The sequence below is a fragment of the Lineus longissimus genome, chromosome 12, assembly GCF_910592395.1.
Source record: "Lineus longissimus chromosome 12, tnLinLong1.2, whole genome shotgun sequence".
Lineage (NCBI taxonomy): Eukaryota > Metazoa > Nemertea > Pilidiophora > Heteronemertea > Lineidae > Lineus > Lineus longissimus.
The window spans coordinates 14,970,616-14,984,581 of record NC_088319.1 but is presented as its reverse complement, the minus strand read 5'-3'; the positions used below and the strand labels follow the sequence as shown (position 1 = coordinate 14,984,581).

At 42.5% G+C, this 13,966-nt stretch overlaps 1 protein-coding gene and 1 long non-coding RNA gene across 2 annotated transcripts; both read right to left on the bottom strand.

The window, feature by feature from the left end:
• Positions 1 to 206: 206 nt before the first annotated feature.
• On the bottom strand, positions 207 to 5,634 carry LOC135496812 (uncharacterized). The gene is made up of 3 exons (XR_010448725.1): positions 5,317 to 5,634; positions 1,884 to 2,458; positions 207 to 1,262 (listed from the first exon to the last, which is right to left on the bottom strand). It is a non-coding gene; the product is annotated as an uncharacterized LOC135496812 (long non-coding RNA).
• Positions 5,635 to 7,084: 1,450 nt separating this feature from the next.
• Positions 7,085 to 13,851, bottom strand: LOC135496848 (transmembrane protein 233-like). The gene is made up of 4 exons (XM_064786398.1): positions 13,148 to 13,851; positions 10,036 to 10,227; positions 8,950 to 9,109; positions 7,085 to 8,470 (listed from the first exon to the last, which is right to left on the bottom strand). The coding sequence occupies exons 2-4, from the start codon at positions 10,159 to 10,161 to the stop codon at positions 8,322 to 8,324; spliced, it is 435 nt and encodes a 144-aa protein (XP_064642468.1). The 5' UTR covers positions 10,162 to 10,227; positions 13,148 to 13,851; the 3' UTR covers positions 7,085 to 8,321.
• Positions 13,852 to 13,966: the final 115 nt, after the last annotated feature.

Below are 13,966 nucleotides of genomic sequence, written 5' to 3'. Positions count from 1 at the left end.
TGTCGTGCGGAATGTAGGTAAATTTGGTGCAACCAGCTGCCGACGCGGAACCATATAATTAGCATAATAGCCTGGTTGGCGATGTTTCTATCGATTTAATGGCCAATATATCTATCAAAATCAGGCAACTTTCATTCAGCAGGTTCTGGAGGAGCTATGGAAACACTCATAAATTGAAAACAGAAGGAGACTCCAATAAGTTTCAGTAATTCCTTTTATTCAAAATTCACACAAAGAAAAAAATCATTAGAAAAATTCCAAATATAAGGGTTGTAACATTTCTGTGCATACGTTTTCTTCAAATACCTTAAATATTATTGAAAGTGTTTGCGAAGACAAATTGGTAAAATATTTACATTTCTTGTTAGTGGCAAGTATCGTTGCCGGTATACTGAATTCATAAGCAGCACTTTAAAGGGTTCCGGTCGCGTTGACCAATTAGAAGTCCCCAATCCTGCGTCGGCGGAATAGGCTTTAGAATAACTGAACCAATCGCCGATAAGTTACCATGGCTACGGAGGGTGGTGGATGGCCAACACCAAGTTCTAGTTATCGCAATGAAAAATTCCTTTTGCATAAAATCGGTCAAAAAACCGTTCATCGCGAATGCTGCTCAGGCGACATCTCCTGTTTATAAAATTCACCACGCTCTTCCCGTTCTCGCTGATTCTCGTGAAAATATCATGGTTTCAGCAAATTCAGGCGCGGTTATGAAAAAAGTCTGCGCCATTTTGGCGTTACCCACATCTCTCATCAGCACTATTGATGGTGTTGAAGAAACATCGTGTCAATACATGTTATGTATAAATCTTACATGTAGTACATCCGTAATGCATCGAGGCATCCTTTTCATCATCGACAATGACAAATGACAAATGACCTGTCTGATGTATTCTCCGGTTGTAATCGTGTACATCTCAAGAATGAAGCGTTCACTTTCCTTTCCGATAGCCATGGCAGACATTCACCGTCCTGAACTTCATTTAGACTAGCCAAAAGTCATCCATCCTGCTACACGAGTCATCAGAATGTTTTGGTACAACTTCCGGTTGGTTCTCGTTTGCGAGCAAACCCGTGAACGAAAACATTCGATGCGGTCATCCCGTGCTTACGTTAAAGCGACATGTACTTGTAGGAGACTGGCACGGCGATGATTATGATGGCCGTGCATATGATGCCAAGGATACAAAAACCTAGGGCATATCTTCCACGTTTTTTTGCTTCCTCCCTGCGTCCTGCTGCCCAAGCGTTATCTGAGGTGACTGAAAATAAAGAACAACGCGCATGTATTTGCTTAGGAGGGAACGAACGTGAGGGAAATACTCCATGAGCAGGTGAATCTCCCGCATTACTATGACTCTACACGACTTCAGTGAGATATGATGATCTTCATAGACCACATTCTAAAGTCGACCATCGGTTGATAACAAATGCGAACACGTGCGTGCACTGCATGATACACATACGATGTATACAAAAATGTTGGCTGTTGCCTGCTGTGGCAGACTTTCGAATGTCGTCTATTGTAACACTGAGCGCATTTTTTTATTGATTGACTATGAAAAGCTGTTACTAGTGTCAGCTTAGTGTAGTATGTTCTCGTATTGTTTCCCTGTGCATGTTATTCCGTATCAAAACGTTGTTGCAGCTCATTTGCTAGAGGGCGTGGCGGTTAGGGCTGGTACTAATCGTAGGTACATACCTCTACCTGGCCTCTACAGTTTCAGTAACACGCTGGCGAACCTGCAGTTAATTACAGCTGTTACCAGATATATCAAACAAGGCCATGTATTTACCACACGGATGCATGGTACTATACACATCCGTGTCTTTACCAATCCAGAAACAGAGGTCTCAGGCCTATAACAAAGTTACATACTTACTGGCACAAACTAAAGCAGCAATCCCAAAAACTATATTCACAATAGCAGTAAGCATAGCCAACCAAAGAAAACTCCTAGGCTGGGTAGGGTACGTCTCTAGGTCTGGCGGCGGCGGGTACCGTGGCTTAACAACCGCTGCGGGTTCACTTGCCCGCCTAGGGTCCTTTCTATAAGAGGCTTCCCGTATCAGATGATAAGCGTCACCATCATCACTAAGACGGCGTTGCCGATGATCGCCAGATCTTGTGGAGTCCCTTTTTCTTTCATGTTCACCGTTTTTCATAGACCCAGACGGATTTTTCCAGTCATCCTGTGCAGGCCGCGGACTTTTACTCCGACTTCGACGTGTTTTGCCCCCAGCTTCGAGCCTATGTTTTTGGCTATATGTCCTCGGCTCGTCCTGTTCCTCCCGATGTTTTTGGCTTTGTGTCCTTCGTTCAACCGGTTCCTCCCGATATTCTTGGCTATGCGTTTTTTGTTCGCCCTTTACCTCCATTTCTATGTCAACTTGGTCGTGTTGGCGTTTGTAATCCTTTCCATTCATCCTGGCCACATCGGTGAAGGCTCAGCAAACGCTGTAAAGATAAGATACGCCTTAGAAGCCTAACTGCAGTCATCATAAGGTCAACATTCTAGCCAAATTACGTATACATTCAGTTGCTGAACCGGTTTAGACGTTCTACTGATAGTTTCTCATCAAGCCGGTTTCGGAGAGAGACTAGCCTGGTAAAACCACGCGCCTCCCGGCGAGATCTCGTGATATTTGGGTTGTCGATCGCTTCGAAAACGTAGCTGTGATCCAAACTTGCGGCAGGAATTAGCAGAGGCTATAAAAAGATTCTGCTGATTTATAGTCCTACGGTACATTAATAGTATCTTATACTCCACTCAAACAGTACACGGGCTTTTTGTTACTTCCTCTCAGACGCCATACACAACTTTTTACGACTGAAGTTCAACCTTTTGACTACGAAACTTCAGCGTACATGTAGGCCAACTCATAAAAAAAATATAAACAACTGCAAGTTCATAAGCAACTGTTACCACTGATTTATTATTCACTATTTTATAATTTGATTGTATAGCTTTTGCCTGTACTTGTACGTATCTCAGCAAAGGGGATGTTATTCCGTAAGTCGTTGGACGAAAGTGAGATATCGTTATGATATCGACTTGCGCCAGTGTCGGCAAAAAGAAAATGTTTTGACTTTTTTCCTTCATTCTATATCTCGGACGATAAAGACCACTAGCTACCAAAATTAGCGCATTTTTGACCAAAATTTCTTTGCTAGCCTGCTTATTTCATTTATGTTTAAGCCTCTCATTCTTCATCATTAGATAGTGTCAGCAATGTATGACCGTACACCACTGGTAGTGATCGATATGCAGTCAGGTAATGTCGAATTGGAAATGGTGAGAGAACGTGTTACCTCTTACCACGGCGGTTGTAAAATTACAGATTTAAATATTTTATTGGCAGAGAAAAATCCTGCTGGTAAGTAGTTTTTCCAATGATCATGATGGGCAAAGATCAAAACGAAGTTTTAATTGCCTACCGCGCGTACAAATAAGACTGTCTGGTCCGATTCGGAAACCTTGTGCAGGTAGCATGATTGAAATGTGTGCAAAAGATGTATGCTACATGTCATGTTTTGTATGCATGATCAGCACAAAGCAATCAAGATGTACCATCGAGTATATCTAGATCATTTCACAGGATTGCTAGGCTTGATTCGTAAGGCACGCTATAAAATGTAGGCCTGCAGCTCATATCTTGAGATGCGATTTCGTTTCGTTGGAAACTCTAGCATGCGGTATGCATTGGGAAAAAGGCATCAAGCGTATTGAATTAACTAAAGGTAGCTGTTGAGATAACAGGCCATGTCTGCTAACGGTTTCCCATATTCAATCATTGCTTTTTCGAAACAGTACGATGTTTTAGTGCCGACCATTGGCTTCTCAATAAATATATTACCAACAGTCTGTACCGTCGGTTACAGTTAAAGTGTTTCTAAACACTTTGAAAATTCGCAGCTAAGAAAATGTAATTAATTTAACATTGACTTCGATACAGTTAACAGTACCAGTACGCAACCTAGCACCCAGTGGAACCAAACGTGCTCATACTGTTGCATTGATGTATGTGAAATAGGCAATGAGTGTCCTGGGGCGAAGTTAGTGTTCGTTTTCTTTTTAACCTAGCCGTCAGTGTATACGCTTCCTTAGGTCAAGGTCATTAAAGAGGATGTACGTTTTTAACGATTGTGATATATTGATCTATTTTGACGGCAGGCTGTCTAATCTCCAATCAGTGTTTTCGAAACCCGGCGAAGCGTTAGCATGTGTTGATAAACCAGAGGAGGACTAATGTACGAAGGGATATCAAGAGTAGCTCATTGCCTTTGGATCCGCAACAAACCAAAAAGCCTGACACCACGCCCGGATGCCATGCACGGACGCCCGGATCTCTGCACCGTAATGGAAGTGTATATGTCCATGATGGAAGTGAACACGTGTATATCGTGTCATGCCAAAAAAACAGCATGCAAAGCAAAGCGTAGCATACTATGCGGCCGAGTGTTTGTCTGTGCGCATGATAAACAGCCCTTTACTTGTCATGGAAATAACCGACCGTACATGTACATATAGTAAAATTAGAAGACAGACACGAAAAATTGGTTCGATGGACGGTAAACAAATTCAAGATGGCTACCATGGCGGCCATAATGAATGTAGGATAGTGCCAATTTTCAAAGGAATCTTCTCCAAGAAACTGCCGGAACACAGAAGTAAACTTAGTGCGATGAGATGATGCGTTCTCCCCGCAATCGACGGCAGCGAAATTCAGGATGGCTGCCGTGACGGGCATATTGTCCAACGACGCCCAGCGCCACGCAAATAACGTTGGATAGACCCCAAACACAGTATGCTATCGCACTCAATATCATATACTGAAACTGATCGGTGAGGGCTGCTCGATTTACGACGGACTGTCATTACCAGAATTCCTGGTCTTCCAAGTTGCAGTATTGGCGGCGAACAAATTAATGGTATAACCGCGCCGTCGATATATCTTCAAGCTTTTATACACTGGTTCGTTTGCATCATAGGTAAGCAAACTCATGGCCCGTCGTTTTCAAGTTTGCTCTTGAAACTTCCACGCACCTAAATAACTGGCATCAAAGATACGGCAAGACTACAGGGGTAAAATCTAGTTATCAGCCTGTTGTCTGGTATTATAAGCCCAGACATAGTCAAACTCTATCTAATTATTCTTGGGAGACACTCGAAAGCATGATTGCCAACAATATCATGACATTATGCATTAAGACTATCATGACATTGTACATTACGAGAATGTCAACTGCCCCAATTTTGGTCAAACAAGTCCTTAAATAATCGCGAGTCATGCTAAAACTTTCAGAATACTCACATCGAATGAAATATAGTCCCAATTTCCTCAACGTTCCGTCTTTCATTTACATGGTAAGCGCATTTCCTCTGGCAGTCGCTCTGTAGAACATACAGGTTCGGTGGGAGCGATAGGTACTGTAACAAAACACCCGGTAGCAATGCACATTGTGCATGTGTGAGGAAAGTTATTAATAGTTTGATGTTCTTCTGTCGGTGATGTTCTTCTGTGTGGAGATAGTATTCTCTGTATTTACTGTTAACAACGAAGGGGAAGGCTCAAATGTCCTAGAGTTGTTTGAACCAACAATCGCAATCAGCGCTCGTGTTACCGATTAGTCAGGACGTGCTCAGTGCTTCCTCCTCCTCCTCCCCCAGCCTCTCCCCCCCCTCCTTCTTCTTCTACTCTTCGTCTTCTACTTCTTCAGTCTACTTACCAGGGGCGTAGCTAGTTCATTTTTGCATAAGGTTTTAACGCTGTATGGACAAAATAAAAAGTTCAACCGAGGTACTTGCTAACTTGTAATTAACCTCATAATTTCTTACAGTAAATTCGTTCATTAGTTATAAAACCACCTTAACAAGAAAGTTCAATTCAGTTCATCTCACCTCAGATCGAATGCCCAGGTACCGGCGGGTGTACCAGCTACGCAACAGGTAAAATTGTGAACATCTGCCGTTATACCATCTGTCGTCGTGGTTGAGAAATGAACTGAGGTGAATGTGTGTGAGGTTGGGATGTTTCTCATGCTTTCATTGAAGTACAATGTAGATGGCAGCACGTGAGATAGTATGGCGTCAAGGATATGGTGCGTGTGGATCGGGTGTGGATGTTCCTCATGCTTTCATTGGAAGGACAATGTAGATGGCAGCACGTGAGATAGTATGGTGTCAAGGATATGGTGTATGTGAATCGGGTGTGGATGTTCCTCATGCTTTCATTGGAAGGACATTGTAGATGGCAGCACGTGAGATAGTATGGCGTCAAGGATATGGTGCATGTGGATCGGGTGTGGATGTTCCTCATGCTTTCATTGGAAGTACAATGTAGATGGCAGCACGTGAGATAGTATGGCGTCAAGGATATGGTGCGTGTGGATCGGGTGTGGATGTTCCTCATGCTTTCATTGGAAGGACAATGTAGATGGCAGCACGTGAGATAGTATGGCGTCGAGGATATGGTGCGTGTGGATCGGGTGTGGATGTTCCTCATGCTTTCATTGGAAGGACAATGTAGATGGCAGCACGTGAGATAGTATGGTGTCAAGGATATGGTGTATGTGAATCGGGTGTGGATGTTCCTCATGCTTTCATTGGAAGGACATTGTAGATGGCAGCACGTGAGATAGTATGGTGTCAAGGATATGGTGTATGTGGATCGGGTGTGGATATTCCTCATGCTTTCATGATGGATGTTTCCACGATAGACGTCTCATAGGTAGATCAAGGACAACAATATTTCCTGTTCAATACTCTAAGATGACAGCTCGTTCGATTGTGATCTTTACGACAACGACTTTAGTTAACCAAGATGGCAGCACCAAGAACCCTATATCTTCCTTGTGGTAAGAAGATATAAAAACAACAAAAGATTGCTGCCTTGTCAAGAATGATGAATCCCATGAAAGACTGATTCCTCTACTGAAGCCGCTCTTCGCACAGATGGTATTCGTGCGACAGTCATAGTTTCTCATCATCGATCTTCGTGTGACAGACTAAGGAGAATGCATAGCGCAATCGCGGATTGAAAGAAGAAAAAACCGAAACACAATTTCATGAAAAGTGTTTTAAACATGTCAATATACATTGGAATAATACTGCACCCGAGAATACGACAGGGAGGATACAAAAGTTGAACGTCATGGATGCTTACAAGTTTTTCCTACTTGAACGACAATGAAATAGGCCCAATGGAGTTGTCATTGTGAGGTATAATCATATTGGTGAAGCCAAAAGGGCTTAATATGTTAAGTCTCGGCCCGGAACCATCAGAGTTAATCGGTCCGTTACCTCCCCTCATTGGTGTAACGGAGTCCGGGTCGGCGGAGTGGATCCAAGGCTTGAGGGTCAAGATGGGAAGTATATGATTTGAGGACAACAACGAAATAGAAATGTGGACATGGTGAGGGGACAGTCCGGCTTACAGTGCTTGCTGCTAATCTACAACTGAGCTCGAATAAGTCTATTTGAATTGAATGAAAGATACTTTGATACAAGAATGCCCTGATGAATACACCAGCCTTATGAATCAGATTGGGAATAACGAAATATTATTGACAAATCCTGACTTCAAAAATCCAATTGCAGCGTCTTCAACTGTCAAATGCATAAACTCCGACGTTACCAGCCAACTAAGAAGTGTACATGTAGATCATAAGATGGAACCATTTGATCATTTTCCTTACTCGAATTATACAGTAGGCCTACCGGTTTTTAACACTGGGGCTGAGTTTCATTCGATTTGAGCCTTGAAGGAAACTGATGTAAACGTAACATCGTAATACGTTGATAATTCCGTTTCGTCGCCGATGTCCTGCTCGAGCTCCGTTTCCGACGGCATCGTCTCTCATTTTCCGTGAGAAATCTGAGCGCGACCGATTGTGCCGCCGAAAGAAGGCTTTCGAGATTGGTTCATCGACACTCACTGTTTCTCGGTGAAGCAGTCTTAGTTTTCTCCGAATAACAGTGAGACAGGATATCATATAAATAAAATGCAGGTGAACACCAAAACCCCGTAGGGAGCCGAAAACTTACATGATTGTTAACCTGCATGTATACGGTCGTTGATGTTTTCAGAATACAAACTGTTCCCACATGCGCCGCCAATGCAAGTATCCCAGCATTTTTGCTCAGCAGAGGGAGCATCACAACTGCTGCGAACCACATGTAGGCCTACTTCGTGCTGGCGTCGCCAACTTTTCACTGACTTGACTTCGAAAAGAAGTCCGGTGACCTTTTTCCTCCGCATCAGTCAATATCATGGCTTGGTCTGTACTACAGGAAATACTATGACCCTTTTCCTCCGAATCAGACAGGCTTGGTCTGTATTATAGGAAGTACTATGATGACTATCAGTATAGTTATTATGACACCGATGACGCACAGTAACAGTGCTATCCTGCCGTATCTCCGTGCCGTGGGCGTGTCATCTCTACTCCAAGCATTGTCCGAAAGAACTGGAAAAGAGAGTGAATATGTCTGGTGGTGCAATATCAACCGTAGACTGGAAATGTTATGAAATTAGTGATGGTATGTGTCGACAGAATCGTGTTGCTTTGCAGAGTGGTTTTCAACAGTACCGTAAGATACAGCATTCAAAGCTACATGTACGGTCGTCTTAGAAAGCGATAACAACGTGTTTTTCAGAAAGATCTGGCCAGCTAGTGTCATATAGTTGACCAGTTTTAGTTGACACCGTGAAAGAGCATTGCTTAGGTCTACCCTTGTGCAACACCACTATCTTTTGTTAAATGTTATCTGGTCACATTCCTGAGTTTAACGTTCTACTATGATAGCTTTGGCCAGAACGATATGAAAAAAAACTTTTATGTCGGTACAAGCGGAGGTTATAGGCATGTACATTTATATCGTTATTTCCTTGCTTTGTCCAGCATCCTTTATTGTTTTGAATCATTAAACAAATGTTTGTACTCACTTGAGAATACTAATGCAAATATCCCAGCAGCGAAGTTGTAGAATAGACAGAGTATAGAGAGCCAGATATAACTTGCTGGTTTTTCCGGATATGTTTCCAACTCCTCCTGTTCTGGTGGCTTCTGTTCCGCTTGGAGTTCGGAGTCGTTACTCGGCTGCAACTGAAGGTGGTAATTCTCATTCAGATAGTTAGAAAATAGCATCCTGATTACAATATATGTCAGTTGAAATGACGATTAAAATCGCTTGCGACGATAATCGCTCGTTTGCGAACGTCATCGCAGGTCGCAGTGACGTGCAAGTCAATATCAAATACAGCGATATACACCCATTCTATCTTCTTGACACACGAGGCTCCCATGCACAATTTTTTTAAATTTCTGGTACAGGCCATCCATCCACATGTTTAGCTGACCTTGGTGAATTGCCGTTAATGTAGGTCACATTCACTCAATAGCTCACCAATATCAGAATATCTTACAAGCGCGGATCCAGTAACTTTGCAGTGACAGGTAAATATGATGGAATATCGTTGCCAAGTACCCGAAAAAAATGTTGGCATTAATCGTAGGAAAATTGACTAACAAGTTTGTATATAACCATGTTTAAGAAGAGTAACACTTACTCTCACATCCAAGTGGCAATATTTATATCTATAGACACTGCATTGGTCTCAAATATTTACGTCCGCATTTACCGCGACATTATGGACGCCGCCTCTCCATTCATCATGATAGGAGTGTTTGATATAAAACTCCATATTTCAGGACTGTGGCTATATGTGTCAAACCAAATAAGCATGTTAAAGGGAGTCTATAAAAGCAGCATATAGACAAGTAAGTCAGATGCAGTTCCACAGAGCCACCGATAAGGGTCACTCCTATGTCACAGCACTTGCACGAGGAATATTATCGCTGAAGTAAACACGACCCATTACCCTATAAACTGTGGATAAAGTGGATAAAATTCCTGTAGTGCGCCTTTACATGGCCTTGCAGGACATTTTATTCCATTTTGCAACTGAGCCATGTTTTTAGAAACACCCTGTATTGTGAACCCATCGACGGCCCAGTGAAGATAGTCTTACCCGTTTTTCCGCTGCCTTGTTGTCACTGTTTAATAAACTATTCATATTGGATGTTGATGAGACTTTCGAGTACTTCCCTGCCGCGTGGGGTGGCCCCTCAGCCATCTCGATGCCCCCTGTAAACATCAGAAGTTTGAGCGTGCCTAAATAAAGCTACCAATCACCGACCTCGAGACATCCTCGCAGGGAGATCTGAAAATGGAACAGAAATTTTAATCGTATTAAAATCGTACATCAGGGGCGTAAGTTAACGTCAGCGTAGTATGACAAAATTGTTTTGAACGACCGGACCCGGTTCCGGAAGGTCTGAAGATAATATACGATTATATTAGTTCAGGGCCTTCAGTACTTTTTATGTTTTCTGTTTGGCCCCCTGGTGACAAAGTCAAGAAACGGATCCGATCAAGTTAATGTAGGTCGGATCTTTACTGAAATATTTGAATGCGATATTATTTCAAGACCTTAAGCCTATTTATGTTTTCTGTTTGGCCCCCTGGTGGCAAAGTCAAGAATCGGATCTGATCAAATTGGACCTCTGAGAGCCCATGCTGCGGGGTTAGAAACGTGCCACCGTTTTGGCAAAAAGTCAAAGACGTAGACTGGGCTAAGATCGATGAGTCAAAACGCTTGAAAAAGTATACCAACTCCAGTTGTATTTGCAAAGTCGTAAATCGCTCTGTATCGATGGATAGCACATGGCGAATAGCAAATTCTTCAGTAGCCCGATAACTTTATCACAATGAGTCCATTTTATGGCCTTGGTCAATAAATCCTCGAATCTAAACGAAGGCTTATCCGAGTTAGCTTTTAAATTTGATTTAGGGACCAATTATTGTGATAAAACTATCCCATTTATACCATGCAGCATTAAGGGAGATAATTGGCAGGAGCCAGGAATGTCCAAAAATAACACTCTCTTTGCCGGATGCCTTTCAGCAGATGGATATTCAGAAAAGTTGCATACATTGTAGGCTGTTCAATTCTTGCGAACAGCTTGGTACATGGATATGGAGATTTCAAGCAAAGGTTGAATATATTGATGTTCCTCCCCAAGACTGAGAAACTCTACCTTCACAACGTACATTGAACCTGACACCGTGTAGCATACCCATCAAGTAAATAGTAATACCACTTTCCCTTAAAGCTCGTTACCTGCTGTACGGTAAAAGTTTGTCCTTGGGTTGAGAGAACATGAGAGATAAAGTGTTATCTAACTACAACAGATTTTACTATGGAATTCACATACATACATGTTTGAGCGCCTTGTGCCAATGTCATCGACATGGTGCTACAACGTCACAATCACGACCAATCAGGTATCAGAAGTCCCAACTTATCAAACGAACCTTTTTAAAACTTGCCATGTGGTAGGTATATATGCGACAACCAATGAGGCTCTCCTTTCAACGTTGGTGCTTTCAACGCTGCTTTCGCCGACTGACAAACCTGTAAGAAAGGGCCAACGTGCAGCACATCTGATCAGACGCCAGAGCATGTGCTCCAGAACTGCCCACTCTGTGACACCGAGAGACTGGCAACATGGCCACACGCTGCATCAATATAAGCTCTGGTGATCAAGCAGAGAACCAGAGGAGAGACGACAGCCAGGTTTACTGGCTCTGTAGTATAGCCATAAAACAGAAAATCGAAAGCTAAGAAGAAGAAGTCTTGCAACTAGGCAGCAGTTTTCATGCCTTGAACATGAAATATGCCAGCATTTACTCGGCTGATGTATGTGAACATCCGCTATTCCTGAATCGGATAGGTATTTGCCGCCACCAACTGCAAAGTATGCTCCACAATCTAAACAAGTTTTATTTTGAAAGCACACACCACCAAGTCTAGATTACAGTCCGGTGAGCGTTAGCAATAGATAACACTCTGGGGCTAGAATAGGCCTCAAAGTTGATATCACGTCTGAAATGTATGTGAATGATAACGTTTTAAAGCTTTGAGTACCGCGACGTGCAGCAATAAAACAGTCTAACTGACCAGACTGGTGTATTACTCCACAGTCAAAACGATCTACCAATGCGATCATGCATATTTGGCGGCCATTTTTTTTATTATGGCGGCCATCTTGAGTTGCGGCAAAATCCCTCCTTAGACTAGTAAAGGACGCGTCTAGACAGTCGCGTGATTGGCAAGATATGATGTTTCATCACAAATTTGACCGCAGTGCTGTCGATCTGATCTACTGGAAGCATCTATTCCTATTTAGTACACTCCTGACGCAGTGGATCAACTTCATCCTTTCCATAGGAAGACTATTAGCCAACATATCCCCTAGTTTTGTGTATATATTGCAATATGCATGTATATACTCGAGTTGTTAAGACTTCGAAAGTGCAGGTCATTAGAAAGCCAACTCGAATGCTATATGCATGCAATCAATTGTCAGGCATTGTCTGTTGCCTGTCCAAATATCAGTCGAGTGATAGCCGGACCCGAAGCCTCAATGTCCACGGAGTGCTACCCTTGTTCGCGTATTTGATCAACCTCCCCAGCATTCGGCCTTGGAATTACATTAATTAATCAAACACTGTTTGATGAAGTTATTTCTATTATTTGGATGCAATCAAAGCATCCACACATTAGTTTATGTTGTTGCCGATGTTTAATTTCTGAATATGGTATTTAATCGCGCTTTTAACAGCAACTGGCGGCGATGATTGCTGTTAACTGCGTCAGTCTTTTGTGACTTGTTCCACCACACTTTTATATATTGTAGCTAAAGCGCCGCGCAAACAAATGAACTCTATTGCTATTGCAGCTATTATGTGCGACAAAAATTGTCTCTTGTCTCTCGCGGGTAAAACAAGTTAACCCTGGGTTTGTTATTATCGCAGGTCGCTGCAATCACCAACTGTTTCTCGTAACAGGCACCCGCGATGACCACAGCAAACGAGCGATTACCAAGTGCAGAGCGACCGCTGAAGAAGAAGAATGGTCAGATGTCCTAGTTGACGCCCAACTCTGAAGTCAATATGTCATCTCAACAGCACCTTTCACAAAATCCCAGTTCTCTGTTAACTGCGTCAAGCGGTAGGGCCAAAAACCTACTTAAATCGTCTACAGTAGGCTTATATTTCATAGAATAAAAAAGACTCACCTCTTCAGCAAGAAAAAGGTTCCGTTACTCCAGATAAATGGGTTACTCGAATAGTCCGGTTTTATATCAGTTGCTATCGGTTTGACCACTCCTTGCTAACTTCAACACCAGGAAATTTCCTGTGGACCAACAATACAATGTACTCCTTCTGTATGAAAGTTAAGAGGAAACCCAGAAACAAATTAGCTCAGTTGCAGTCGAACCTATAGAGAATTACCCAGAGTATATATGATGACCAATTCGGTATCTGCTAACAACTTAACTGCCCCAATTCCAGAACCATCAACGTAGCGTTTAGCTTGGTTGCTACTAGATGTTATCATCAATAGCAGTTCATCAATTCATGATTCTACAGTAGCTTTCTGTTGCATCCAGTACCACCCATGTCCGTTTCGAAAGATCACCAGGAACAATTTTAAAGTCATGTAAGTGGCTAAAACTTTATCCTTTCATGTTAAAAGATTAGTCCTAACCGTGAATAGCTTCCAATCACAGTGAGTTTCAATCCTGGTATCTTTATCCTCTACGAACAATTACCACGAAGTTAAACCTCAAAGCTCCGAACTATGTATTTCTATCTAATAAACTGGTAAGTTCTAGCCTGCACGGCTTCATCCATTCCTCAAAAGCTATAGCTGGCAGTAGGCCTATATCATCATGATCATAGTACAGGTCTGGTGCCCGCTTCGGCTCTAAGCGGATAACTTATGCCAAGAAACTATCCTCTAGTTTATCATGTTGTTGCTTGCTACAGACGCTCTTTGGTAGGTAGACTCTGAATCATCATCTTTTGCTACCTATATCTAACATCGCAGTCAA

Excerpts from the sequence above, each read along its gene's own strand:
- LOC135496848 (XM_064786398.1), bottom strand. The coding sequence starts at position 10,161 with ATGTTTACAGGGGGCATCGAGATGGCTGAGGGGCCACCCCACGCGGCA. Across the intron at positions 9,110-10,035 it reads ACAAGGCAGCGGAAAAACGG|TTGCAGCCGAGTAACGACTC; the intron begins GTAAGACTATCT and ends TACCACCTTCAG. Across the intron at positions 8,471-8,949 it reads ATTTGCATTAGTATTCTCAA|TTCTTTCGGACAATGCTTGG; the intron begins GTGAGTACAAAC and ends TCTCTTTTCCAG.